At 55.6% G+C, this 26,911-nt stretch overlaps 3 protein-coding genes across 7 annotated transcripts in view; 1 reads left to right on the top strand and 2 right to left on the bottom strand.

Annotated features, from left to right (window-relative positions):
* The window catches only part of DNHD1 (dynein heavy chain domain 1), a 52,615-nt gene extending 40,197 nt beyond the window's left edge, over window positions 1-12,418 (bottom strand). For all 4 annotated transcript variants that reach the window (XM_083499056.1, XM_083499057.1, XM_083499059.1 and 1 more), the window contains exons 1-11: window positions 12,369-12,418; window positions 8,072-8,750; window positions 7,795-7,983; window positions 6,963-7,166; window positions 6,568-6,678; window positions 6,307-6,463; window positions 5,259-5,510; window positions 2,521-2,664; window positions 2,233-2,323; window positions 1,463-1,731; window positions 88-331 (exon numbers count right to left, since the gene is read on the bottom strand). In XM_083499056.1, coding sequence (XP_083355182.1) covers window positions 88-331; window positions 1,463-1,731; window positions 2,233-2,323; window positions 2,521-2,664; window positions 5,259-5,510; window positions 6,307-6,463; window positions 6,568-6,678; window positions 6,963-7,166; window positions 7,795-7,983; window positions 8,072-8,750; window positions 12,369-12,399 — 2,371 coding nt within the window. In that variant the 5' untranslated portion in view covers window positions 12,400-12,418. The remainder of the gene's footprint in view (window positions 1-87; window positions 332-1,462; window positions 1,732-2,232; window positions 2,324-2,520; window positions 2,665-5,258; window positions 5,511-6,306; window positions 6,464-6,567; window positions 6,679-6,962; window positions 7,167-7,794; window positions 7,984-8,071; window positions 8,751-12,368) is intronic.
* Window positions 12,419-16,178: 3,760 nt separating this feature from the next.
* TIMM10B (translocase of inner mitochondrial membrane 10B) lies at window positions 16,179-16,821 on the bottom strand (the record flags this gene model as incomplete). The annotated part of the gene is made up of 3 exons (XM_083500650.1): window positions 16,705-16,821; window positions 16,464-16,559; window positions 16,179-16,352 (listed from the first exon to the last, which is right to left on the bottom strand). Exons 1-3 carry the CDS (start codon window positions 16,732-16,734, stop codon window positions 16,179-16,181), a joined length of 300 nt encoding a protein of 99 aa, XP_083356776.1. The 5' UTR covers window positions 16,735-16,821.
* On the top strand, window positions 16,797-24,051 carry ARFIP2 (ARF interacting protein 2). 2 transcript variants are annotated; one of them, XM_083499850.1, is made up of 9 exons: window positions 16,797-16,885; window positions 19,247-19,354; window positions 19,677-19,785; window positions 20,194-20,289; window positions 20,485-20,600; window positions 21,116-21,337; window positions 21,647-21,804; window positions 21,915-22,089; window positions 22,444-24,051. In XM_083499850.1, exons 2-9 carry the CDS (start codon window positions 19,256-19,258, stop codon window positions 22,597-22,599), a joined length of 1,131 nt encoding a protein of 376 aa, XP_083355976.1. In that variant the 5' UTR covers window positions 16,797-16,885; window positions 19,247-19,255; the 3' UTR covers window positions 22,600-24,051. The 2 variants fall into 2 exon arrangements, with proteins under 2 accessions (XP_083355976.1, XP_083355977.1); XM_083499851.1 differs by lacking the exon at window positions 20,194-20,289.
* Window positions 24,052-26,911: the final 2,860 nt, after the last annotated feature.

Genomic DNA, 26,911 nt, shown 5'->3' with positions numbered 1-26,911 from the left:
GCAAGGACAGAGCAGGCTGGACAATGGCCCCCCAGTGAGCGGGAACTCCAGCACGGCCCCTTGCTCCCACCCCTCCCCGGCACATACGGAGGTCCTGGTGAATGCCGCTGCAGTCCACTAAGAGCAGGAGGTTGTGTGTGATGACCACCCGGGGCACCTTCTGGACCTGGGCCACCCAGGTGCGCAGCTTGAGGATGCGGTTCACATACTCCTCGGCCGGCCAGCTCTTCATGCTTTCCAGCTGGCTAGGGCTCCAGCTGTGCACAAAGTGGTAGATCTCGCCCAGCCAGGTGTACTGTCGGCACAGCAGCTCCGTCTCGGTCAGGGCCGTCTGTGGGTGGGGAAAGGGGGCAGCGCTCAGCTGAGCCTTTGCCATGCTGGCCCTGGCCCCAGCCCTCTGACCCACGAGTCAGGGCTGCCAGAAAGGAACCCTGCACATGCTCTGCAGATGTCGGGGCCTGGCTCTCCCCACAGCCCAGGGTTCAGGAGGAAGCCAACCTGCTTCTGGTCAGGGGGTGCAAAAATATATATATAAATGTTTGGGGTCTTTATTAATTTAGCAATAATGTGTCTCAAAGTTATTTTTTTTAGCATTCCTTATTGTCTGCTTGCCTATGGAAGCACTCTGTGGAGCACTCTGCCCCTTCGGGGATTTTGAACTTGTTGGACTCCATGTCCTGTTTGAGAGGGTTACCTCTCAGGGGAACCTTTCCTTGTCCTTCCCTCAGAGTGTGCATGCAGAGACAAGTGTGCCCCCTGGTTCTCTCTTCTAAGACCAAGCACTCCATGCTTTCTCCTGCTCTGGATGGTAGGACCCAAACCAATGGACTGAAGTACAAGAAAGAGGATTCTGACTAGACATCAGAAAGAAATTCCTGACAGTGAGGGCTGTTTGACAGAGGAACGGGCTCCCTCGGGAGGCTGCGGACTCTCCTTCTTTGGAGGTTCTTTTTAGCAGAGGTTGGACGGCCGTCTGTCATGGATGCTTTAATTGAGATTCCTGCAGTGCAGGGGGTTGGACTAGATGACCCTCAGGGTTCCTTTCCTCTCTACAATTCTACATGGCATTTGCAGCGTTTCTCTCTTCCCCCAAGTAGTTTTTGCACTCTCTGAGTTGCTATCATGCATTGGCTGGATAATGGTCCTCTGTATGTCCCAGACCCTTCTCTACCAGGATGGAATCTGCATGGCACCTGAGGCAAAAGGAACAGAGTGCAACGCTCTGGAGCAACAGGGCCTGCCCTTGTCCCTTGGCTATACTGTTGCCGAGGAGGTCCTGCTGGGCCCCAGGCTGGTCCAGATTCACTGGCACTGGGTAAGTCCCTAGACAAAGCAATCCAAGCCCCTGCCCCAAACCCTGGCTGCTACAGCTCCCTATGCCAGGCAGAGCCAGGGCGGGTGGCTGTCAAGCCTGGCAGCAGCCCCAGCCCCAGCTCAGCCCACACTTCCAGCGGGCCCTCACCGTGAGCAGGCCACGCAGCTGCTCCATAGCCTCCTGGATGATCTGGTCTGACCTCAGGTCCTTCTCCAGCTGCTCCCGCGACAGCAAGGGGTACATGCCCTTCAACCGGTGGCCAACGACCTCCAGGCCACCATATACCTTCACGTCCATCTGATACACCAGCTGGGGCTTCTCACCACAGAGCTCTGCTGTTGACAGCCGCTTGGGCTGAACGAGGGGCTCCAGGGAGCCCTGCTGAGGAATGGCGCTCCCACTGCTCACATCTGCAGCTGCAGGGGAGGAGAACAAGCACTGTCGCCCGGCCAAGGTGGAAAAGACGACGACCCACCCCTCAAATCTGTAGGTCCACAGGATGGCAAATACACCACAAAAGCAGAGCAAGGGGAGCAGACTCGGCAAGCTCACGGTTCACATCCACACCATACATTTAAAGTACTCTTAGATCACTTTAGCAGTCGTGGCTTTTCTTCCAGGAATACTGGGAACTGTGCTTCACTAAGCATGCTGGGACCTCTCACAGAGCTGGTTCCCAAGACCCTCCATAAACTACAGTTCCCAGGATTCATAGGGTGGGGGAAAGGGGTGTAAGGGGGCTTTCAAGGTATGGTGTGGATGTGGATGGAGCAAGAAGGAACTGGCATAGATTTGGTGTCACTTCTGGAGAGGCCCAGCCCAACACCCCACCCCCACCCCTCGAACAGCCCCCATGAGAGCCCAGGGAGGCCAGGCAAGGGCCCACTGGGATGGGGCTCTTCCCCTCCCTGGCTTACCACTCGGCTTGGCTGCATGGTGCTCAGCTTCAGCTGTGGTGCTCTGAGGGTTCTCCGGAGGCGCTGACCCCTCACTTTTGACCCGGGTCGTCTGAAGGGAACAGAAAATCTACTCAACTGGTGGGGCAAAGCCCCCTCCCAAACATTTCTGGGCAGCCCCTGCCGCCTACTGCATGGAAATGTGGTAAGCTCAAGGCACAAGAGGCCAGGAAGTTGTGGGGTGGAGGGAGAGAGAGGGAGGGAGGAGGGACCCTCCTTGCGTGGTGTTTGACCAGGAAGCTGACCCACCTGCAGGACGGACTCCAAGACCGTATTCACAGCCCCCAGCAGGCAGTCCTCCAGCTCCTTGTGGGAGGGAAAGAGCATGAGCTGCCTGTCGGCGCCAAACACCAGGTTCACCTGGAGGACCGCTTTCCGCTTGATGCCATCGGCCTGCGGGGAGACACCAAGCGGCAGGTGAAAAGGCTTCTGGCGCCCTAGACATGTTAAGGGTAACTATTTAATTGTACCTTGAAATGGGAAAGAACTCTGTACAGTATGTGTCTGTATGTATATTGTGTAGCATGGTATGGAAACTTCCACTCAGCTAAACAAGTTGCAGAGAGCCTAACAAGCTTATGATGAGTGAGAATGCATCTCTGCTAGGATTGTATTACAGCCCTATGTGTTTGTTAATCTGTAGGGATCCATTTTGCGTATGTTAGCTTTTTGTTCCGAAATCACTGAAGAGAATGGTGTGCTAAGTCTTTCTCCAGGAGATAGCCTCTGGCTAAAAAGAGCCTGTTTGGGAGATGCAAAGCTTTGATTTCAGCTCTGGGTGAAGATATCCATAATTCTAATTGTGCCCCTGAAGGACCAGATGCGCAGCCTGGGAGTCATTTTGGACTCACAGCTGTCCATGAAGGCGCAGGTAAATTCTGTGTCCAGGGCAGCTGTTTACCAGCTCCACCTGGTACGCAGGCTGAGACTCTACCTGCCCACGAACTGTCTCACCAGAGTGGTGCATGCTCTGGTTATCTCCCGCTTGGACTACTGCAATGCGCTCTACGTGGGGCTACCTTTGAAGGTGACCCGGAAATTACAATTAATCCAGAATGTGGCAGCTAGACTGGGGACTAGGAGTGGCTGCCGAGACCACATAACACTGGTCCTGAAAGACTGTTGAAATGGAATACACAGGATGAAACGGTGAAATCTGCTATGATTAAATGGGCACAAGATGTTGGACAAAACATAATGATGGCTGACTGGGAACAGTTATGGACCACAGGTATGAAGTTCACGGCATGTAATGCCTTAAGAGAGAATATTATGAAAATGATATACAGGTGGTACATGACACCAGTCAAGCTTGCAAAAATCTATCATTTGCCCGACAATAAATGTTGGAAATGTAAAGAAACTGAAGGTACATTCTTTCACCTTTGGTGGACGTGCCCAAGGATTAAGGCTTTCTGGGAGATTATTTATAATGAAATGAAAAGGGTATTTAAATATACCTTCCTGAAGAAACCAGAGGCCTTTCTCCTGGGCATGGTCGGCCAAATGGTGTTAAAGGACAGAACTTTTTTTATGTATACTACAACAGCAGCAAGAATACTTATTGCAAAGTATTGGAAGACACAAGATCTATCCACTCTGGAAGAATGGCAGATGAAGGTGATGGACTACATGGAATTGGCGGAAATGACTGGCAGAATCCGAGACCAGGGTGAAGAGTCGGTGGAAGAAGAAGAAGAAGAAGAGTTTGGATTTGATATCCCGCCTTTCACTCCCCTTCAGGAGTCTCAAAGCGGCTAACAATCTCCTTTCCCTTCCTCCCCCACAACAAACACTCTGTGAGGTGAGTGGGGCTGAGAGACTTCAAAGAAGTGTGACTGGCCCAAGGTCACCCAGCAGCTGCATGTGGAGGAGCGGAGACACGAACCCGGTTCCCCAGATTACGAGACTACCGCTCTTAACCACTACACCACACTGGCTCTTGGAAGAAATTTAAAGACTATTTACAGAAATACTGTAAAATTAATGAATGTTAGAATGATGTCAGAATGAAATTAAGTGGTTCTAGCAGCAATGTCATAAAGGTGTATGAAAAAATGGTTGGTTAATAGGTGAGGAGTTAAAGCTATAATATATTAAGTTAAAGGACTAAGACAAAAACAAAGAGGGAAAGGAATTGCTGAATTAACCAATTGAACCAGGGAGGTGAGAGGTCAATAGAGTAAGGAAATGAAATGTAAGATACGGAAGGATAAATTTGTTTCTAAGTGTTTTTTCTATATTATTTTTTTATACTTTGTATTTTCTATGTTTTTTCCTTTTTTTCCCTTTTATATTTTTCATTGTCTTTTATGTAATTTTTTGTTTTTGAAATTTCAATAAATATTATTTTTTTTAAAAAAGAAAGAAAGACTTTCATTGGCTCCCAGGACGTTTCCAAGCACAATTCAAAGTGTTGGTGCTGACCTTTAAAGCCCTAAACAGCCTCGGCCCAGTAGACCTGAAGGAGCGTCTCCACCCCCATCATTCTGCCAAGACACTGAGGTCCAGCTCCGAGGGCCTTCTGGTGGTTCCCTCACTGTGAGAAGCAAAGTTACAGGGAACCAGGCAGAGGGCCTTCTCGGTAGTGGTGCCCACCCTGTGGAATGCCCTCCCATCAGATGTCAAGAAAATAAACAGCTCTCTGCCATCTGAAGGCAGCCCTGTTTAGGGAAGCTTTTAATGTTTGATGTTTTATTGTGTTTTTAATATTCTGCTGGAAGCCGCCCAGAGTGGCTGGGAAGGCCTGGGCAGATGGGTGGGGTATAACCAATAAAGTGTTGTTGTTGCTGCTGTTGTTGTTTCCAAATGCACAGTATTAATAACCTCCGTAAGGCAGAGCATCCTGTCTGCTCCACAAGCAAAGAGCTGAGCCAGACTCTGGAGGCCGACCCTGAATCCCCTGCTGGAGCAGAAGCTGGAAACCACGACAGGCTCTGCCCCCCCGCCACCCCCCCCCCAGAGCAGGTATCCCTGGGGTACGGGACCTTCATGGTGTCATAGATAAATGCTCTGACTTCCTCTTGCATGGCAGAGACCAGGTTCTGGCAGAGGAGGAGGTTCACCAGCAGGGCCAGGAAGCCCAGTCTCTGCAGCCAGTGTTCGGCGATCTGCAGGCGGTGCTGCAGCTTCTCAAAGTCGATGCGCTGCTTGTACAGGGAAGCCTTGGTGATGTACAGCTTGTAGCTCTGCACCTGCTGCTGCAGCCCACCGACCATCCTGTAGGTGTCGTCCCGGACCTGCCAGAGCAAGACATGCAACCATGACACCACCGCTGGCTGGGGTGCAGCGGCCAGGCAGACACCTCACCTGGGCCCAGACAGGCAGAAGTACCTGCAGCAGACACAGGCCTACAGATCTACATGGCTGCCTGCAAAGAGGAGTCTGCCTGACGTCACACAAGGGCAAGCTGACCGCACATTTTCAAAGGGCCCCTTGCAGGAGCCCAGCCTTTCCCTGTATGAAGCCGGGGGGCCCAAGTCACTGGCACTGGGGAACCTGCAGTCTTGAAGCCGGGTGTCACTAGCAGTGCCACTCTCAAGAACGTCATGGAAGGGATTCTGGGGGCCCAAACCTTCATGGGCTTTGCTGGGTAAAAACAGCAAATGTGCCCAGAAACAAGAACATCAGAAGATGTTTTTGTTTTACTATGTACATTGTGTTCTCATTTTGTATTGTTATGTTGCGAAGCAATCTTCGGATGAAGGGCAACATACAAATTTAATGAATATAAATAGATAATAAATGAATAAACAGGACATCACGGTGGTGTATAACAAACTATAAAATGACAATGAAACAAAAATCCATTAAAGCAACAGGGGGAAATATAAAAAACAAGTGGCTCAACTTTTAAAAGTTTAAGTGACTGAATAGACCTGTTGGCATAACAAGATCTTCAGGAGACGTCTGGAAATTAGCAGGGAAATTAGCAGCCTGGGATGGGAAGCAGCAGCCCTGCAGCCCTGGGGCCTTTGCCAGAGGGAGCGTGGGCTCCCGGCTCCCGCACAGCCGAGGGATACTGCTGGTGCTCACCCACTGCAAGACAGAGGAGCAGAGCTGGAGGAATTTGCTGAGCAATCCTTGGGCATTTCTGTTCTCCTGGGCCAGGGCGCGCTTGAGATCGGAGAAGGTGTAGCACTTGACTCTGCTTCTTGGCAGCCAGTGGATGGAATGCAGTTGCAGCAGCAGCCTGCAAAGGAAGGACACGAAACAGCTGCCGGGGCCAAGGAGCAGCAGAGGCCCCCCAAGGGGGAGCGGGTCCCCACTCCAGGGCCTCCCCACCCCATGCCTCACCTGGAGATGTGAAGAAGGGCAAGTCCAAAGTGGGGCACCGAGTGCAGGAGCTGCAAGCTCAGCTTCTCCCGGCACTTCAGGTAATGCAAGTGCTTGACATTGACGAACCAACTGGCGGGCGGTGGGGAGATGATAATAATAATAACAATAACAACAACAACAACAACAACAACAACAACAATAATTTATACCCCGCCCATCTGGCTAGGTTTCCCCAGCCAATCTGGGCGGCTCCCAACAGAATATTAAAAGCACGATAAAATGAGAGAGACAGAAACGTGTCGCTGAGACTGGGGAAGCCGCTCTCTGCCTTTGCAACCCAGACCCCCCCCACAACGCAGGAGGACAACCCCCGCATCACTTGGGCCTGGCACTTCCTCGCCCCCCCCCCTTACCGGACAAAGGCTTTGCGGACCAAGAAAAGCCGGAAGAAGGGGATGTACTGCAACAGCTGCCACAGCACGGCCTGCCGGTGCAATTCGCCCAGGGAAAAGGCCTCCGACCCTTCTTCAGGGTGCACATGCAACACCCCAAAGGGGGAGAAAATGTAGTGCTGAGGGTTGGCCAGGCGCTTGGGAACAGCCACTAGGTCATAAGGCCTGCGAAAAGGGGAAGAGAGTTGCAGAAGCCAGTCCTCCAAGGGAGGCCCTTCACCAACCTCGCCCCTTTGCTCTGTCCTGCCCTCTCTGCTGTCAGGGCTTTTCCTGGAAGCTCAAGGAAGAGACACAGAAACTCAGGAAGCTGCCTTGTTTGCCAAGCCAGACCACGGGTCTATCAAGTTCAGCGCTGTCAGTGCTGACAAGGGACTTTCCTGGGACCATCTGCATGCAACGTATGTGTCCACCCAAGCTACAACCTTTCCCCCAGCCTTAGGCAGCTCTACAAAGCGCTGTGCCCATCAGTGAGACTGCCCAGGCGAGTGTTGAATCACAGCCAGAAGAGCATAGAATGCCAATCCCTGCATGGGACAGCTGCATCTTCCTGCACTGCAGGACTCGATGGGCCTCAAGAGTCTCTATGATCTGTGATTCAGGTTCTGGACTCAAGTCTACAGACTGTAGGGGGACCAAAGCTGGGAGAGGCCTCTGAGAAGACCCTGGGGCAAGACAGGGCTGGGCAGACAGAGCAGAATTCACCTCCTTTCCCGCTCCCCCTCAGCAAAGGAGGGAGGGAGGGGGACCCACTTGCATGATGGGATTGCCAGCCAGGGCAAGAAAACAGGGGTACCTGAAGTGCCGGTTCTGGGCAACGTTGAAGTAAAGGAAACTTATTTTCCCCAAATGGCGCTTCCTTGCAAAGAGCTCAGCTGCCTCAAGACTCGTCACCATTTCTCCTCCTCTGTCTCCTGCTGCCCCAGCTCTCTTCTTGGGCACTGTTGGCGGCCCTGGGCTTTCTTTGCGCGGCTCTAGAGAGGGCCTGCATCAAAATTGGAAAGAAACGTCTGTAGGACATTTGTCAGCAGAAACGCCCCGGGGTGAGCCAAGCTGGCTTGGGGAGGCCTTACCCTGCAGCCCGGCTTGGAATAGCACAGGGGAATTCTGTTGGCACATCTGCAGCTAGAGTTAGAGGCATGAGGCCAAGGCTGCCAGGTCGGGGGGTCTCCTCTTGAGCCACCTCCCTGCCGACTTGCCCCACACATCTCTGCAGCTCCTGGAGGGACACGGGATCTGGCTGCAGCATGCCAGAGGCCCCAGCCGCTACCCATTCCATCGCAAAAGGGCAGGATTGGCCCAGAAAGACGGGCTCTCTGCTGGAGGGCAGCTGCTTGGCTATTTCCTTAGCCTCTCGGGGGCAAAATTCTCGTGGGTCAGCCCACAACACAGCACAGTCCGTGGGGAAGGCCCGCCAGATGGACCCCAGAATATCTAGGTCAGAAACCATGGCCTGGCTGCTGCGGAACTGGAAATAGAGGCCCTCCAGGTAGGGGGCCAGCTCTGCCCGCCTCGACAGCAGCTGCTGGAAGGGGGCGATCAGCCGCAGCGCCTCCATCATGCGCAGCCAGGCCCGGCGACTGCTTCTCTCCAGGACCGTGCGGAAGACGGCGGTCAGCTCCGCCACAAGTGCGTCCACATCCTTGGGCTCCGCATGCCCAGCCTCCTGGATCTGGGTAGCCAGGCGGCGGCGGAGGGCGCGGGCCCAGGAATGGTCCTCCTGCTGGGCTGGGCTGCTGGGCATCTGCCTGCCTGCAAGAGACACGAAGGTGTTGGGTGAGGACCACCTCAGAACAGCCCTCTTCAGGCCTGGCAGAGCACAGCCAGGAAAAGGGGCCTCTGGGGATGAGCAATAGGGGCCTTCAGCACCAGGCGAGGACATTTCTCCCCCTTTGCACGGCTTTTCAGTCATCACCACCCAACCTGCAAGCTGTGGGATTCATGGGGTTGCAGTGCTTGCCCATGGCTGGATTTCCTGGGAGTGAGGGACAGGAGAGACTCTGGTGCCTTTATGATATATAGGGCTTATTGCCACCTGTCCCTAAGACAGAGGGGCTCATCCTTCCATAGTCACAACCTTGGCTCTGTGCTCAGCTTCTGCCTGCAGCTTGCTTCCGGCCCAGCTCACACCCAACTTTCAGGTGTAACAGCCAGGTGAGCAGGGGGCGCTTGGGTTAGGGTTAGAACCACTTTGAGGTACAGCAAACTAAATATGACATAATAGGCATCACTGAAACCTGGTGGGATAAGTCCCACGATTGGAATGTAATAATGGAGGGATATCATAGAATCATAGAGTTGGAAGAGACCACAAGGGCCATCGAGTCCAACCAATATAATCAATTTCAGAGAAACAGACCAGACAAGAAAGGAGGAGGAGTGGTGTTATATGTCAGGGATGTGTATACCTGTGAAGAGATTCAAGATTTAGAACCTCAAAGCCAAAGTGAGAGCATTTGGGTCAAAATTAAGGGAGAGAAGAATAACAGTGACCTCATTGTGGGAGTTTACTATAGATCCCCAAGCCAAACGGAGGACATAGATGATGCCTTCCTGGGACAGATGGCCAAGCATGCAAAAGGAAGGGAGATAGTAGTAATGGGGGACTTCAATTACCCGGATATTTGTTGGATGTCAAACTCAGCCAAGATCATAAGGTCAAACAGATTCCTCACTGGCCTTGCAGACAACTTCGTTGTCCAGAAAGTGGGAGAAGCAACAAGAGGAACAGCCATTTTAGATCTGGTCCTAACCAATGTTAATGACCTGGTTATTGGGGTAGAAGTTGAAGGATCATTAGGCGCGAGTGATCATGCTCTTCTGAAGTTTACTATACAGCGGAAAGGAGCAGCCAAGCATACTAGGACTCAATTTCTTGACTTTAAGAAAGCCGACTTCATAAAACTTAGGGAAGTGCTGGGTGAGATCCCATGGACAGTAATACTAAAAGGAAAGGGAGTTCACGATGGCTGGGAGTTTGTTAAGAGGGAGATAGTAAAAGCACAACTTCAGGCAATACCAATGAGACGGAAACATGGAAGGTGCCTAAAGAAGCCAAGGTGGCTATCTAAAGAACTTTTAACTGAGTTAAGATTAAAAAAGGATGTGTACAAAAAATGGAAAAGGGGGGAAACCACCAAAGATGAATTCAAACAAATAGCCAGCACGTGTAGACACAAAGTCAGAAAAGCTAAAGCACAGAATGAACTCAGGCTTGCTAGAGAGGTTAAAAGCAACAAAAAAGGCTTTTATGGGTATGTTCGTAGCAAAAGGAAGAACAAAGAAACAGTGGGGTCACTCAGAGGAGAAGATGGTGAAATGCAAACAGGGGACACAGAAAGGGCTGAACTCCTCAATGCCTTCTTTGCCTCAGTCTTCTCCGATAAAGAAAACAATGCCCGACCTGAAGAATTTGGAGCAAATGATTCAGCAAAGGAAACACAGCCCAGAATAACTAAGGAGATAGTACAAGAATACTTGGCCAGTTTAGATGTATTCAAGTCTCCAGGGCCAGATGAACTGCATCCAAGAGTATTAAAAGAACTGGCAGATGTGATCTCAGAACCACTGGCAGTCATCTTTGAGAATTCCTGGAGAACAGGCGAAGTCCCGGCAGACTGGAGGAGGGCAAATGTTGTCCCTATTTTCAAAAAGGGGAAAAGAGAGGACCCAAATAATTACCGCCCAGTCAGTCTGACATCAATACCAGGGAAGATTCTGGAGCAGATCATTAAGCAAACAGTCTGTGAGCACCTAGAAAGGAATGCTGTGATCACCAATAGTCAGCATGGATTTCTGAAAAACAAGTCATGTCAGACTAACCTGATCTCGTTTTTTGACAGAATTACAAGCCTGGTAGATGAAGGGAACGCAGTGGATGTAGCCTACCTTGATTTCAGCAAGGCATTTGACAAGGTGCCCCATGATATTCTTGTAAAGAAGCTGGTAAAATGCGGTCTTGACTATGCTACCACTCAGTGGATTTGTAACTGGCTGACTGACCGAACCCAAAGGGTGCTCATCAATGGTTCCTCTTCATCCTGGAGAAGAGTGACTAGTGGGGTGCCACAGGGTTCTGTCTTGGGCCCAGTCTTATTCAACATCTTTATCAACGACTTGGATGATGGACTCAAGGGCATCCTGATCAAATTTGCAGATGACACCAAACTGGGAGGGGTGGCTAACACCCCAGAGGACAGGATCACACTTCAAAACGACCTTGACAGATTAGAGAACTGGGCCAAAACAAACAAGATGAATTTTAACAGGGAGAAATGTAAAGTATTGCACTTGGGCAAAAAAAATGTGAGGCACAAATACAAGATGGGTGACACCTGGCTTGAGAGCAGTACATGTGAAAAGGATCTAGGAGTCTTGGTTGACCACAAACTTGACATGAGCCAACAGTGTGACGCGGCAGCTAAAAAAGCCAATGCAATTCTGGGCTGCATCACTAGGAGTATAGCATCTAGATCAAGGGAAGTAATAGTGCCATTGTATTCTGCTCTGGTCAGACCTCACCTGGAGTACTGTGTCCAGTTCTGGGCACCACAATTCAAGAAGGACACTGACAAACTGGAACGTGTCCAGAGGAGGGCAACCAAAATGGTCAAAGGCCTGGAAACGATGCCTTATGAGGAACGGCTAAGGGAGCTGGGCATGTTTAGCCTGGAGAAGAGGAGGTTAAGGGGTGATATGATAGCCATGTTCAAATATATAAAAGGATGTCATATAGAGGAGGGAGAAAGGTTGTTTTCTGCTGCTCCAGAGAAGCGGACATGGAGCAATGGATCCAAACTACAAGAAAGAAGATTCCACCTAAACATTAGGAAGAACTTCCTGACAGTAAGAGCTGTTTGACAGTGGAATTTGCTGCCAAGGAGTGTGGTGGAGTCTCCTGCTTTGGAGGTCTTTAAGCAGAGGCTTGACAACCATATGTCAGGAGTGCTCTGATGGTGTTTCCTGCTTGGCAGGGGGTTGGACTCGATGGCCCTTGTGATCTATTCCAACTCTATGATTCTATGAGGTTTTTATGACTTTTAGGAAAACAAACAAACAAACAAGGCCCTCTAGTGGTGCATCAGTGAACGTGCTAGCTCAGAGCTACGGCAGGGTCTGGTCTGGTTTCAAGGTGGATGGGGAGCTGCATGTTGAGATCCCTGACTTGCAGGGGTGGACTAGACGACCCTCGGGTCCCTTCCCACGCGACAAAGGAACTGGCCGCCGTGCGGCTGAAGCCCTGATCTCCCAAGGCCTTCCCGGGAGAGTTTCTCCTTTGGGGCATCTGCCCCGAGGAGGGGGCTCCAGGGCCGCCCCCGAGGAGCCCGGAGGAAGGGCCCTCTGCCCCTGCTGGGGGGGAGCGCCCCTTACTCGGCCGGGCGTCGGGGGCGCAGGGCTCCATGGCGTCGGGCGGGCGAGGGGCGGCGAGGGCGCGCGGGACGCGTTGCTAGGGGCGCCCAACGGCCGGCGCTCCGCGGCCCCCGGGATGCCTCGGCTCGCCCCGCCTCCGGGTCCCTTCGGAAAGTCCCGCCCTGGCCGCCGAGGCTGCCCGCACCTTCGGGGGACCGGCGGACTGGGCAGCTGGCGCGCAGGTCTGGTCTGGAACCCCCTTGCCGAGCCCCTCGCTCAGCTCCAGAGCAGGATCCCGATGCCTGTCCTCTCCCGGGATCTCTCCCCGCCCAGGGTCCTGCTCGCAGCCCCAGCCGCCCTGGCATGGCATGGCCAGGCTTTCTCGTGGGAAGGCTGGAGTTTTGCCTTGGACCACAGAACTTCCCTAGCTAGAAGCCCATTGAAGCAAAGCGGGGAAAAGACTAAACATGAAAGGAAAGTGGGCCACGTATAGAGATTTATTGATCGAGGTAGAAAATAAGTTAAAATTAAAAACATTTGAAGAAATAACGAGTTAATGACGGATTGGTTGCAATATCATCAGTTAAATGGTGTGTTCAATGAGGATAAAAAGAAGAATGGTTTTGATACAACAAGATCCAGGCTGGAGAGAGAGCTTTTGGATGATAAGAGAAAAATATTATCAAAAATGTACAAATTATTATTGGAATGGCATACCAAAGATGAAGGGGTGAAAATGGTAATGATACAATGGGCTAAAGATTTTGGATATAATATTCAGTTAGAACCATGGGAAAGGTTATGGAATGAAGGAACCAAATTCACCACATGTAGTGCATTAAAGGAAAATGTTATGAAAATGATGTATAGATGGTATCTAACACCAACTAAACTTGCTAAAATGTACAGGACAAGAAATAAGGAGTGTTGGAAATGTAAAGAAAAAGAAGGGAACTTATATGTGGTGGAATTGTAACAAGGCAAAAGCATATTGGGAAATGATACATAATGAGTTAAAGAAAATGTGTAAGTACACCTTTGTTAAAAAGCCAGAAGCACTTTTATTGAGGCTAGTGGGTGAAGAGATGCCATAGGGTGATCAAAAACTGTTTATGCATGCAACAACTGCAGCAAGAATCCTTTTAGCCCCAAAATGGAAACAAGAAGAAATACTAAGGAAAGAAGAGTGGCAGATGAAGATGATGGACTTTGCAGAATTGGCAAAGCTGACCGGAAAAATCTGAAACCAATGTGATCAAGCTTTCCAAAAAGACTGGAGTAAATTTATAAAATACTTGAAGGACCATTGTAAGCAATTAACGACACTAGCAGGGTTGTAAGAAGACTCGTATTGATAATTGTCACTACTCTTTTACATTTATTTAAAAATTGTGATATTCTGAATGAAACGTAAAATGGAAAATGCATAAATGCTGTTACGGAAATTACAGGGCCCCCCCACATATTTAAAGTTAAATGTTACAAATATTATGCCTGAATGTATCCTTTCAACTTGACAGCTCAGGGAAGTTACCTAGTTTTAAAAATAATATAAAATCAACCCCTTTGCCAGTTTCCTCCATTCCAAAGCTATTTTCCCCTTTAAAAAGGACTCCAGGAAGTTCCCAGAGGTGACAATTGCTGAGCTGATTGTTGGCCAAGGGAAACTTAATCCCATCACCAAATTTGCCAAGGGGCCAGACATGCTATTGTACTTTGGGTGCTGGGACTTCAGAGGTGTTTTGCCTCTGCTAATCTTATACCTGAGTCTTGCCCTGACATGTCTGCTTATGCTAATCTTGTACCAGTGTAACCCCTGCCTACCCCTCCCCTTTGGTGACATGTCAATGATGTAGCAACGATGCTGTACGAACTGTATTCTGGGATATGGTGGGAAAGTTTTCAAAGTCCTTGTCGCCCCATCCTGGGGTTCAAAATTCCTCTTTGAACCTGTTGTGCAATGAACTTTGGTCTACAGCTATTTCCTCCAGTTGGTGGCTGGACTCCTTCCTTTATCCCGCGGGCTCCGCTCAGCCAGCTGGGGGACTGAGCAGCCTCACACCTAGATTTTTCCGTAACAATGCTGTGATATACAAATGAATTTTGAAAACCATGAGGTGGGCGGGAAGTCAACAGGCTCGTACGAGCAAAAGAAGTAAAGTGGATAACAAAGATGTGTTTCATTATAAAATGGAAAATTAATAAAAATATTATTAAAAAAGAAGCCGTATCTTGTGTTCCCCTTGCCCTCTTCCTGGTCTGACCAGCCCTGATCCAAAAGGCTCGAGACCATTTCCCACACAAGGAGCTGTAGGTCTGGAAGAGTCAAAGGAAGGTGGGATTCTCCCTGTCTGCATCTGCTGCCCCTCCCTCCACACTCCCACAAATGACTGCAGTCCCACTGGCTTCTGGGAAAAGGGCCAGCGCCACCTTATGGTACCAGGTGCCTCTGCGCAGGAATACAGGAGGTAGCTGTCTTATAGTCAGTGCATTGGCCCACTGCATGGAGCTTAGGTGGCCCCATGGTTTCCCCTGGGAATGAGGGCAATGAAGCAACCATTCTGAATCAGACTGAACATGGGTTGGAGCTCAATGTCCAGCCTACCAAGGGGCAACAGCTAAGAAGAAATTCTGGTACATGCTCTGGTTATCTCCTGCTTGGACTACTGCATGCAGTCTATGTCAGTGACTCGGAAACTAGAATGCGGCAACTACACTGGTGACTGGGAGCAGCCGCTGGGACCATATTATACCAGTCCTAAACGGTCTTCACAGCCTCCCAGTATGTTTCCAAGCACAATTCAAAGTGTTAGAGCTGACCTGGACAGCAGGGGGGCCTTCTTGACAGGGGCGTCCTCCCTGTGGAACGCCCTTCCATCAGATGCCAAGGAGATAAAGAACTATGCTACTTTTAGAAGACATCTGAAGGCAGCCCTGTATTGGGAGGTTTTTAACATTTAATGTCTCACTGTGATTTTCTATTCTGCTGGAAGCTGCCCAGAGTAGCTGGGGGAACCCAGTCAGATGGGTGGGGCACAATTAATTAAATTATTTTTAGTAGTAGTACCAGCCCCACTGACAAGCAGCTGCTCTTAGGGGTTCCAGGCAGAGGTCTCTGTGAGCCAGCAGGGATTGAACCTGCGACCTTCTGCATGCACAGCATTTCCCCTGCTATTGGGCTACGATGGTCTTTCTTGCGAGACCCTTTGGCGCAGGAGCAGCAAGGCCCTTCCCCCATCCATGTGCCCTGCATTGTGTGCTCTGCTCTTGGAGATCCATGTTTTCTTTTGCCAAATGCTTGATGGAACTGGGGGGGGGGGCACATCTCCAAATGCCACACAGACACCAGCCTGCATTTGGTCTACATGAAGCGGCACCATCCCTGCTTCAGGGGTTCACGGCTCATGTGGCGCAGTTCATAGCAGCAGAATTCCCAGCAAACCCTTTCCTTGGGGGCCCACCCTGCTCAGCACCTGCCATGTCAAATCAGAACTTGGAATAGCAGGTGCTGAACCTGGCGGTGAATGAATGCAAAGGAAGCCTTGCTACTTCCAGCTCTGCTCTCCAGCTGAAGCGTCAAGGAGCAGAAGTGGCTGAGGCCAGCCCACCCTCAGGCCAGCAGCATGGAGATCACAAAGGGAAGCACCTCCGAGGGCCAGCACAGCACTCTCACGCACAAGATGCCCCCGAAAGTGGCTTTATTGTGCTCTGGGATGCTCCTGGAGAGATGGGCCCCAGAAGGAGCCCCGGAGTCCAGTCTGGAGGGGGGCAAGCGGCCCGGTGAGGGGCTCCCTGGCGCGGCAGCCCCGAAGCAGCTGCCCGGAGGGGCCGTCAGGAGGCGCTGACCACGCTGGGCTCGGCGGGCGGGAGGGCCGCTTCCTGGCCGGCGGCCTCGTAGTCGGAGATGCGGCGCTGGACGAGCGAGGGCATCAGGCGGACGTAGGCGGCCATCAGGCGGTGGTTGGAGCGCACCAGCTTCCCCGCGCAGCCGTCCAGGCAGCTCTCCTGCGGGGGGGGGGGAGAGAGAGAGAGAGAGGAGGGTCAGCCCGGGCGGGGTCTCGGCCTCCCGCCGCCCCGCTCCCCTCCCTCCCTCCCTCCCTGCCGGGCCGCGCTCACCTCCTCGCCGGTCAGCGCCCGGTAGTTCAGGTTGGAGGCGCAGCGCTGGAAGCAGAGCTCCGTCATCTGGTTGTAGGCCAGCAGGAAGTCGCGCAGCTGCAAAGACAAGGCCGAGCTGGAAGGGAGGGAGGGAGGAAGGGAGGGACCCCCCGCACTCCCACGAGCCCCCCCGACGCGTGTCGCCCGCAAGAGAGTCTCCGCCGGCTCCCCGCCTCCCCCCGCCGCCCCGCCCGCCTCTCACGCCGCGCAGTTGCTGCTGCTGCTGCTCCATCTTCTTCCTCCTCCTCTCGGGGCTTCCGGATCCACTTCCGGCCTGGGCGAGGCCCCGCCTCCTCCGGCGCCGGGGCGCGTGACGTCGTTTCCGGTGTGCCCGGGGCCCAACGCGGATCCGACGCCCGGAGCCTCCGGGAGCCGCCAGGCAGGTGCGCCGCCCAGCCGAGCGGGAGGGAGGCAGGCAGGCAGGGCGGGAGGGAGGCCGGGAGGGAGCCGCGACGGGGCCGCTTCCTCTCCTCCTCCCCTCGGCAGGGGACCCGGGGCGGGGGGGCAGGCCGGGGGCGGGGTCGGCTCCGCCGGGGGCCCTTGGCGCCCTCCCTCCGGGGCCCCCAGGCCGGGGCTCCGCTGCCTCCCCTCCGGGAGGGGTCCTGCCTCTGCCGGCCGGGCCGCCCCCCGCGCCCGCGCTCCACCTTCCCGGCAGCCTCCCGCCGGCCCCGATCCGGGGGTGCGCTAGGGGGGGCAGCCCAGGCCGAGAAGGCAGCCTGGCACGCCCGGCAGGTGCGCCCAGCGGGCACGGCCTGCTTCTCCGGAGGGGCCCTCGGGGCAAGGCTGGGGCTGGGGCTGAGGGCCGTGGGGGGCAGGTGGACCATGGCCAGAAGGGGGCGCCCCTCCGCTCCCCTGGCCGCCCCGCCTCTCCTCCGCAGCTGAGGCGGAGGGAGCCAGAGAGGGGGCTTGGGGGTCCCTGCTGGCTAAGAGGCCCCGAGGATGGAGGGGCTCCCCTCTCCTCTCCAGCAACGCCATCATGGCGGGGGGGGGGGCTTGGGCAGGTTGCCTTGCTCAAACTCAGCTGCGGGAAGGAGGGAGGGTCCTGGCCAGATCTGGCGAGGGTCTGGGTTGTGGGGCAGGAGATTCCGCCCTCCAAGTTGGCAGGTTGTTCCCAGGGAAGTTCATGACAATACATTGCAGTTGACAGGTGTGTACCGACTCCTTCCCCAATGAAACCCACAGTGTTAAGCAAACACCCCGAAGCAAACCTGGCGCCTGGCCCGGCCCTTGCTGCCACGCTCCTCCGTGGCCACGTCAACCCCCAGCCTGGAAACTCTGCCTGTTCCTGGAGTGGGGAGGGAGCTGTCCCCCCCTCGCCCCCCCCATCCCAATGTATGTGCCAACAGGACCCTTGGAGGTGACACACCATGACTGCCCGCCAGTTATGAAAACAGGCTGACTGCACGGGGGGCACCGACGGACTGAGGTTCCAGCAAGAAGGGGGGGAGCATTGGGCATTGGGCCCCATCTCGGTCGGCTTGCAGGAGGTGCTGGTGCCCCCGCCAATTCTGCTTTGGAGGGTTGGGTGCTGATGCCCCCCCCCCGGATTTGGCTCCCTTGAGCTGATGCTCTGCTGTGTCTGTGGCTCCTTCCCCGCCTCAGGCGTGTGGCATCTCTGCCCGTGCCCCAGTGTGCTGGGCCCCTTGGCGGGACTTGTCATCCCAAACAACTTCTGCCCAAGGGGAGCGGCTGCCCAGGAAGGGGGAAGCCCAGGTATTGAGAGACAAGAGACGTCTTGGGGGCTGCCCCCCTTCCTGCGTCTGTCTGCTGGGCAAGTCGATCTGGAGCTCATTCTGGCAGGTTCCTGTTGAAGCCGCCCCCCAGGTTCCTGCATGAGGCTGGTGCCACTAGGAAGGCGACATGGTTTGTGCTGGATTGCCCCCCAGGGGGTGGCATTCTTCCTGGCACTATTGTTCAACTTTCTGACCTGGCCCAGATGGGGCCCGGGCTGTAGGCGGTTCTCTTAGTTTCTGAAGAAGGGCTGTGGGTGGGGGCTTCCTCCCTTCTTGTTCTGTCCATGTGCCTCCGAGGTTTGCTGGGCCTGTTCTCTTCTCCTTTCTGCATTTGGGAGAAGAAAATGCCACGTGAGGCTGAGGGCAGCCCAGGAAGCTTCTTTCTCGGGGGGGGGGCTGGGAATCTATGGGGTTTCAGGGGCTGTCGGGGAGTGATGGGGTGGAGTTGGCATTAGGGGGCTGCCAGGTAGCAGGTAGCACATTCTTTTCCAGTCGGACCTGAGAAGTCAAAGGGGGCCTAGCAACGGAGGGAGAGAATGGAAGGGAGATTGGCACTGGGAGGGTTGCCAACGTGGCGCTCCTCTTGTGCTCCCTGGTTTCCCAGGTGGCCCTCTGGCCAAATCCAGGCGTCAGGGAACAAGGCTGGCATGCTCAGCCGAGCAGGTCTGGGAAGTGGCGTCCTCCGCCTGGGGCCGTCAGAAGGCAACTCTTTGCTCCTGAAGACCTGGGGGGTTTGCCCTGGGGGGTCCTGCTGCACTTGGCTCCTGCTGCCAGCCCCCCCCCAGGCATTGGGGGCAGGGAGGCGGGCTGCTCCCTCTTCCTTGGACTGGCATCTTGGCTGGTTGTGGGGGCTTCTCAGGAGGGGGGAGAAGGATTGAGGCTGCCTTATCTATTGACCGGGACCAGCGTGTGGGGACCCTAACCCTAACCCTAACCCTATGGGGTGTGTGGACAGTGGAGCCCCTTCCTCTGCCCCGGCGCCTGAGCCCCCTTTTTTCTGGCCCCCCCCAGACCCTGAGCATGACCGACGGGCTGATGAGCAAAGCAGCCACCATGGAGATCCCAATCCATGGCAACGGAGACTCCCGGCGTCTCGCTGAAGACGATGGTCTGGAGCAGGTAACAGGGAGGGGGTAAGAAGGGGGGGCTCCACTGATGTCCCGGGCGCAGTGTGTGGGGCTTGCAAAGGGGAGATTTCAGGGGGCTCTGTAAGCTGAGCTCTGATGGTTATTGGGCAGGGGAGGAAGTGGGACGGTTCACTTGCCTATGGGACCCCCACCCCCATTCTAGCAGTCCAGTTTGACTCCCCGCAGGCCCCTGATTTTGGGGAAGCAGGCCCTGCTGCAGAGCAGCCACCCCGGTGGAGGGGACGCCGCTGGGCCTGCCTGAAGCCCCCTTCCCTCGCGCTGGCCTCTGCCACGCTCCCTTTCTCCCGCTGCAGGACCTCCAGCAGGTGATGGTGTCGGGGCCCAACCTGAACGAGACCAGCATTGTTTCCGGGGGCTACGGGGGCACCGCCGAGGGCATCATCCCCACCAGCGCCATCAAAGGTCAGGCAGCCTGAGAGAATCGCCGTGCTGCTCTCTGCGCGGGGAGGGGGCCAATCTCTGCCCACAGCTGAGCCCTGCCTGCCCGCGAAGGGCGTCCCTCGGCCAAGCACCCATCAGCAAGGCCCCCCCTACCCCCCTCCTTCTCCATGGGCCTCCTGCAGCCTCCCTTTCCCCTGACCCCAGGGATGAGGCAGGCACGTAGCTCAGCCAGCGCCTTGCCTGGGGAACTGTGCCCGCCTCGTGCTCCTCTGGGAGCCTGGCATCGTGTGCTCATGCCCCCTGTCCGTGTCTGCCGCAGCTCATCAACCCGCCTGTGTTATCCTGCGCCCCCTCCATGGCTCCCTTCCTCCTCCTCTCCACCCTGCCCGCTGCCCATCTCTGCCCCGCCTTGGGCCCCCTCCATTTCAGGCTCTCTCGTTCCATCTCACCCACCCCGAAGACCGCTCATCTCCCCCAGCCCATCGGCTGCCAGCCGGATAGCCAGCCAGGCGGTTGCTGCCTCAGGTATTGCCCTATCCCATGCCCCCAAAAGCCCCCCCCCATGGGAGCGGTTGGGGTGCAGGCTTCCAGGGGAAGGTAGGCAAGGGGGAGAGGTGTTTTCCTGCCTCCTCCTCCAGGGGGCGGCTTGGCCTCCGGAGCATTGGGGGACCTGCCCTTGCCCCCTGCTCATGAAGCCCCCCGCACGCTCAGCCCTTGCAGGTTCCAATTTGCACCAGCAGCACTCCAACCCGGCCCTGGCAGGCGAGGAGGCCACGCGGGGCATCGCCGTGGAGAAGTTCGATGTCGTCAAGAAGTGGGGCATCAACACCTACAAGGTGAGCGGGGGGGGGGCGTTGTGTTCAGCCCCAGCAAGAGGGGGCGCTGGTGGGGCTCAGTCTGAACCAGGCAGGTGCCCTCTTCCTCACATGGATCGGTCTCTTGCTTCTGGATCGATCCCCTTTGGCCCGCCAGCAAGTCTCTGCCTTCTGGACCCCTCCGTGCCCTGCTTTGGGGGCTGCTCCAAAAGGCAGGGGGCAGCCACTAAGCCGCTGGTCAGCACCCACCCAGTGGGACCCTTGGCCCCCTTCCCAGAGGGCAGGAAGGGGGGAACGGCCTTTTCGGCTGTGGCCCCTTTGCACAAGGCTTTCCCGCGCACCTGCTCTTCCTCCGTCTGGCAGCTGAGCTCCGCCCGCCCACACACCCTTGGTGTTTTAAGTCCCTTGGACAGCTCTAGTGATCCTGGGAAGGGACCCCGGGGGGTCATCTAGCCCAGCCCGCTGCAGGGCGAGGGGATCTTCCGCTCTGGGCGAGGCTCCCCCCAGCTGCTGCCCCTCCTCTTCTCCCTCCGCAGTGCACCAAGCAGCTGCTCTCGGAGCGCTTTGGGAGGGGCTCTCGGACCGTCGACCTGGAGCTGGAGACGCAGATTGAGCTCCTGCGGGACACCAAGCGCAAGTACGAGAGCGTCCTGGGCCTGGCCAGGGCCCTCACCAACCACTTCTACAGCCTGGTGCAGACGCAGCACGCCCTGGCCGACGCCTTCTCCGACCTCAGCCAGAAGTCCCCGGAGCTGCAGGTGGGGGAACCGCCCCACGTCCTTTGGGCAGGGGGGAGGCAGGGTGGGCCAGACGCCAGGCGGAGGGGAGGCCCCTGTCCTGCCTGGCAGGGGAGCAGCCACACGCCCCCCCCCCCAAGAAGAGCCCCCAACCTGGAGGGCTTTGAAAGAGGATTGGGCAAGTGTGTGGGGCAGGAGAGAGCTATCAAGGCCTGATCCAGCAGACTTTTCCTGGGCTCTCCAGTTCTGGGGGGTTTCTTGCCTTAGGGGTCTGGCTTGTGGGGGGTCCGGGACGCTCAGCCCCCTTTTCAAGGCCCTCACCCCCCGCAGGAGGAGTTTGGCTACAACGCAGAGACCCAGAAGCTGCTGTGCAAGAACGGGGAGACCCTTCTGGGGGCCGTCAACTTCTTTGTCTCCAGCATCAACACGCTGGTCAACAAGACCATGGAGGACACTCTCATGACCGTCAAGCAGTACGAGACGGCCAGGTGGGGCCGTAAGCGGGGGGGGAGGGGGCAGCTGCCAGTTGGGGGGCATCTGTCCAAGGGGTGGGAGTTGTGCCGCTGCTCTGACACTCCCCACCCCCACCCCCGTGCAGGCTGGAGTACGACGCCTACCGCACAGACCTGGAGGAGCTGAACTTGGGGCCTCGGGACGCCAGCACCCTCTGCCGCCTGGACGCCGCCCAGGCCCACTTCCAGGCCCACCGCGCCAAGTACGAGAAGCTGCGGGCAGACGTGGCCGTCAAGCTGAAGTTCTTGGAGGAGAACAAGGTGAGGGGGGGCGGGGACTCCTGGTCAGAGGCCTCCCACACTGGCCTGTCCTCCATGCCTGGGTCCAGGAGTCCCAGCCGGAGCATCCCTGGCCTCTGCTTCAAGGCCAGGCAAGAAGAGTCCAGGAGGGGCTTCCTTGGGTGGGGGGCGGAGGAGGTGGGCAGCAGGAGGACCAAGCATCCCGGGGGGAGGAGGAGTAAAGAAAGTCCTTCGCGCAGCACAGAGCTGAACTGCGGAAGCAGTGATGCCCTGCAGCCCCCACGCTGCTGAAGCCCCTGAGATGCGTGGCTGGCCCTTGGGGGCTCCTGGCCTGCTCCAGGCAGCTCCTCTGACGCCCCCCCCCCCCCGTTGCAGGTGAAGGTGATGCACAAGCAGCTGCTGCTCTTCCACAACGCCATCTCGGCCTACTTTGCCGGCAACCAGCAGCAGCTGGAGCAGACGCTCAAGCAGTTCAACATCAAGCTGAAGAGCCCCGGAGCAGAGAAGCCCTCGTGGCTGGAGGAGCCCTGAACTGCCAGCCCCCTCCCCCGGCCCCCCTCCCCGGCCCCCGCTCCCCTCATGGACCTGGACTCTGCGGGGAGGGGGCTGAGCTCAGGCGCCCCCCTCTGGAGCAGAAGAGGCAGGCCGGGTGAGGAGGGGGCCCTGGCCGGCAGAAACAGTCTCTCCTCTCTCCCCCCCCCAGCTTTTCCTGCGGCTGCTTGAGGGGCAGGGGACTCTCCCCCATCCCCACCCCAGAAGGGGCCCCGCCTCCACCACCTCCTCCAGGCCACCAGGGCCGGCACTTTGGACACACTCCATGGTGGTGGTGGGGAACAGCCACAAAAGAGGGGGCTGGCATTTTGGGGAGAGGGGGGTGCGGGGTTCTCCCTCTTGCCACAAGGCAGCTCCAGCCCCACACTACACATTTCCTGGCCCCCCTTGCTGGCATAAACAGAGGGGGGCGTCATCCTCTGGCCCCCAGCTGCTGTTCCGCTCCAGTACTTTTCTCACGGGGGGGGGGTGTGAAGTGGGGGTCCTGCATTTGGGCAGCTCTGACCTCTCCCTACTTGTGCTCCAAATGGTGGGAGGGGGAGGGGAGGCCTCAGTCTGGATGTGCTGCTATTGGGGTGGGGGGTGAATGTGAGGATCCCAAGCTGGGATTGTCCCCCCTCCCAGTATGGACCAAAAAGTAGCATGGCTTCAGCCTTGCAGGGAGGGGGGATGTGCGTGTGTGTGTGTGTGCGTGCGTGCGTGTGTGTGTTTTACGGCCAGTACCCCTGTGTTGTGTTCCTAGGTGAGGGGGGTGAGGCAGGGGGGCACCAGGTGAAGGAATGGGTGCTTCTCCCTGCTGGGCCCCCCAACCCACTCTGTAAAGATTCCAGAATAAACGGTACGAATCAGAGCCTGCCATGCTCCTGTTGCTGACGCCAGGGGAGGCCTCATCCTGGCACACTCCTCCTCTGTGGCAGGACCCCCCCCCCATCATTCCTCTCGATGTGTGTGGGATGGGGGTGCAGGCAGGGGGGGCAGGCAGGCAGCAGGAGGAGGCGCCCAGCAAGACCCCCATACTGCAGGGGGCTGGTCTAGAAAACCCTTTGGGTCCCTTCTCATTCTGTCCTCATCCCCTTCTTGTCTCTCCGTTGAAGCCTGCCTGTCTGGCCGCTGCACTGGAGGAAGTGGGGGGCCAGGGAGGGCCTGCCTCTCTCCCCTGGGGGTCAGCCAGATGCCCTCACAAAGCTCACTCCCAGAAGGGGCTCCTGCCCGCCCCCTTGAGAGACCCTCTGGCTCTCCTTCCAGGCTCCCCCAGCTCCAGATCAGCAGCCGAGGCCCCTGCCCCATGTAGTCTGTTGCGTTTCAGTCGAAGAAGCATGACTTCCATTACTAAGGAATGATGGAGAGATCCAGGAGGAGGAGGAGGAGCGGGTGACCTTGGAGACAATCAAAAGGGTTGCGTAGAAATAAAGTGCAATGTTCTGTTTCTAACTGGAGAAAAGCTCTTATGTGGGGACCCCTCCTACGGACGGACCTTCTGCGGGAGAATTCCCTCTGGGGCACACCGGGGGGGGGGGGGCAAGAGAGCTGGCCAAAGCTGCCTCAGCTGACCTGAGAGTGGACTGGAAGAGTGAAGTCTTCCTCGTCCTGGGAGGGCGCAGGGCTGGCGAGGGAGCCGGCTGGCCTTTGCTGCCGCCCAGAGATGTCAGGAAAGCAGCAAAGGAGCTTATGGTAAGCGCAGAGCTTGGAGAGGCAAGTTCCCAGTTCCAGCCTCAACTAGCTAATCTGGAGAAAGCAAAGGCAGCTGTGCTGGGTCCTTTGTTCTCAGAATAGTGCCAAGGTGACCTCTTGAGGTTCGAGAGAGAAGGGGGAGGAAGCTGTGGAACAGGATGCAACCTCGGAAGTTGCCTGAGCAGCAGGGAGCTCGGCTCCAGAGGTGAGAAGAAGCACAGGGACAGACAGACCTCTTTCCTGTCCAGACTTTCACAAGCTGAGTTGCACCCAAACGTCCAACGTAAAGCCTCTTCGTTGCCTGGGGAGGGGGTGTCTGGTTTTTGCATGATTTGTCACTTCTCTTGTCCTGCCCACACTTGGGTGGCTCCTGCAAGGTTGCCTCCCCCCAGCTCAATGTAATTCAGTTCCTGCTGCAGCCGGGCAGGTGCCGGGGGGGGGGGTGTCTCTGTGCTGGCGGTCCTGATCTGGCCCCCGGCCCCCTCTCTTCCACCTGGGAGACTTGCCCCCCCTGACACTCGTGGAGCTGCTCCCTTTGAGCAAAAAGCTGGAGTGCTCTCGGGTTCAGCTGTTAAAAAAGACTAGGAAAGGGACTTGAAAGAGGTGTCTAAAATTATGCATGGTGTGGAGAACGTGGATAGAGAGAGCATGCATGCGCGCGCACACCCACCCCAGGATGCTAGACCATGAAGCACCAGTCCGGCATCCTGCTCTCGCAGCCAACGGGATGCTCTTGGGAAGCCAGCGACCAGCACCTGCTCCTCCTGTGGCCGCATCTGGGAGTCAGAGGGATGCTGCCTCTGACAGGAGGGAGCACAGCATCTGCCTGTTGGGGGAGACACTGGAGGAGGGCGCCATGCCTTGCCCTGCCAGAAGAAATGCCTTCTCTTCCCCATCCGGACTCTGCACTTCCTTGGTTGCCCACAGCTTGTTCTTTGATACAGTGGTACCTCGGGTTAAGAACTGAATTCGTTCAGGAGGTCCATTCTTAACCTGAAACTGTTCTTAACCTGAGGCACCACTTCAGCTAATGGGGCCTCCTGCTGCCGCCACATGATTTCTATTCATTCTGAAGCAAAGTTCTTAACCTGAGGTACTATTTCTTGGTTAGCAGAGTCTGTAACCTGAAGCGTCTGTAACCCGAGGTACCACTGTACATTTGCTTAGTCTATCTTTAACAATGCTTGGCCACCACTTTTCTGGGGACAGGTGTGGCTGGACTGTAATTTCCAGGATCCCCCCGAATCCCTTTTTACAAATTGGTGTTGCGTTGGCTGCTTCCCAGTTCTCAGGCTGATCCAAGGGACGGGGTACATTTTTTAAAAAAGACAATTGACAGTTTCACATTTGAATTCTTAGAGAATCCTTGAGTGGGTCAGTTTCTGTCTTGTCTGGGCCTAGAATTCACCTCTCGTTGCTGCTTCCTGCCTCAGTTCCTTAGACGACCTTCCTGCAAATGTTAGTCCAGGCCCTGGGATCTGCCCTGTATCTTATGTTGCAGCTTCTCTGCAATCTCCTCCTTGGACTCCCTGGTCATCCCAGGGTGCAACTGCCACCATAGCCAGTCTCCTGCTACTATACATTTAAAGAATTTGTTGTTGCTCTTAATGTTTTCAGCAATGTGCTCCTCGGTTTCAGTTTTGCCAGCCCTTTCTGTCTGCTTGCACCTGTTTCATTTTTTGCGAAAGTTTGTGTTCCTTTTTCTTCTTTTCATTTGGACAAGACTTCATTTCCCAAGAGAAGCCTTCTTGCCTCCAATAGCTTATTTGACGCTAGTTACAGTTAGGTAGCCGTGTTGGTCTTCCATAGTTGAAACAAAACAAAATAAATAACTTTAAATTTAAAAATTCCTTCCCGTAGCACCTTAGAGACCTTAGAGTTAGTTACTGGTATGAGCTTTCGTGTGCATGCACACTCCTTCAGATACCTATTTGACTCTGCTCATTAACCATGCTGGCATCCTCTTGGCGTCTTTCCTGATCTGCAGTATACACCAGCTGAGCTCCTAGTGTGTCTTGGGAGGCAGGGGGGGGGGTCACCAGCTTGGATGGCTCTGAAAGAGGAGGGGCAAATTCAAGATTGCAACAACCGGATATCATAAAAAGAGGAATCCTGCTACCTGCAATCTCTGAGAGCCTCACCATAAAATGCCTGAGGTTCCTTCGCAAATTGGCAGCCAGGCCTTCCCCCCCCCCCCATTCCTCTGGACTCCCTCACCTATTGCAGGCCCCAAAAGAAGAGGGGGAAGAGGATCACTTGTGGGGCTCGGGCAGGAGGCCAGGAGAGGACTCCCTTAGTGGTGATAGAAGCAGGAGCCCCACGGCCTCCACCCCAAAGGCCTTGGTTGGTGGGGGCACTACAGGGAGAGCTCCAAGAAACGCCCCCCCCCCCCCATATCTCGTTTCCTTGGAAAGGAGCGGCTGGGAGCACGTCGAGACATGCCGAAGGAAGCCGAGCCCAGTCCCGCCACGTCCAGCAGACCGCGGCCAAGCAATGGCATGCGGAAGGCGGGCTAAGGGGCCCCTGCAGGACCCAGGAGTCCGGCCGCTCCCTCTCTTGTAGTCCCGCCTCCCTCCCGCTGGGGGGCGGGAAGCACAGAAGGGATGAAGTCTATTTGTAG

This window comes from Podarcis liolepis (genome assembly GCF_965112155.1).
Source record: "Podarcis liolepis genome assembly, chromosome: 4".
NCBI classification, from domain to species: Eukaryota; Metazoa; Chordata; class Lepidosauria; order Squamata; family Lacertidae; genus Podarcis; species Podarcis liolepis.
This window is presented reverse-complemented; position numbering and strand designations above follow the sequence as displayed.

Excerpts from the sequence above, each read along its gene's own strand:
- ARFIP2 (XM_083499850.1), top strand. The coding sequence starts at position 19,256 with ATGACCGACGGGCTGATGAGCAAAGCAGCCACCATGGAGATCCCAATC. Across the intron at positions 19,355-19,676 it reads AAGACGATGGTCTGGAGCAG|GACCTCCAGCAGGTGATGGT; the intron begins GTAACAGGGAGG and ends CTCCCGCTGCAG. Across the intron at positions 21,338-21,646 it reads AGAAGTCCCCGGAGCTGCAG|GAGGAGTTTGGCTACAACGC; the intron begins GTGGGGGAACCG and ends CACCCCCCGCAG.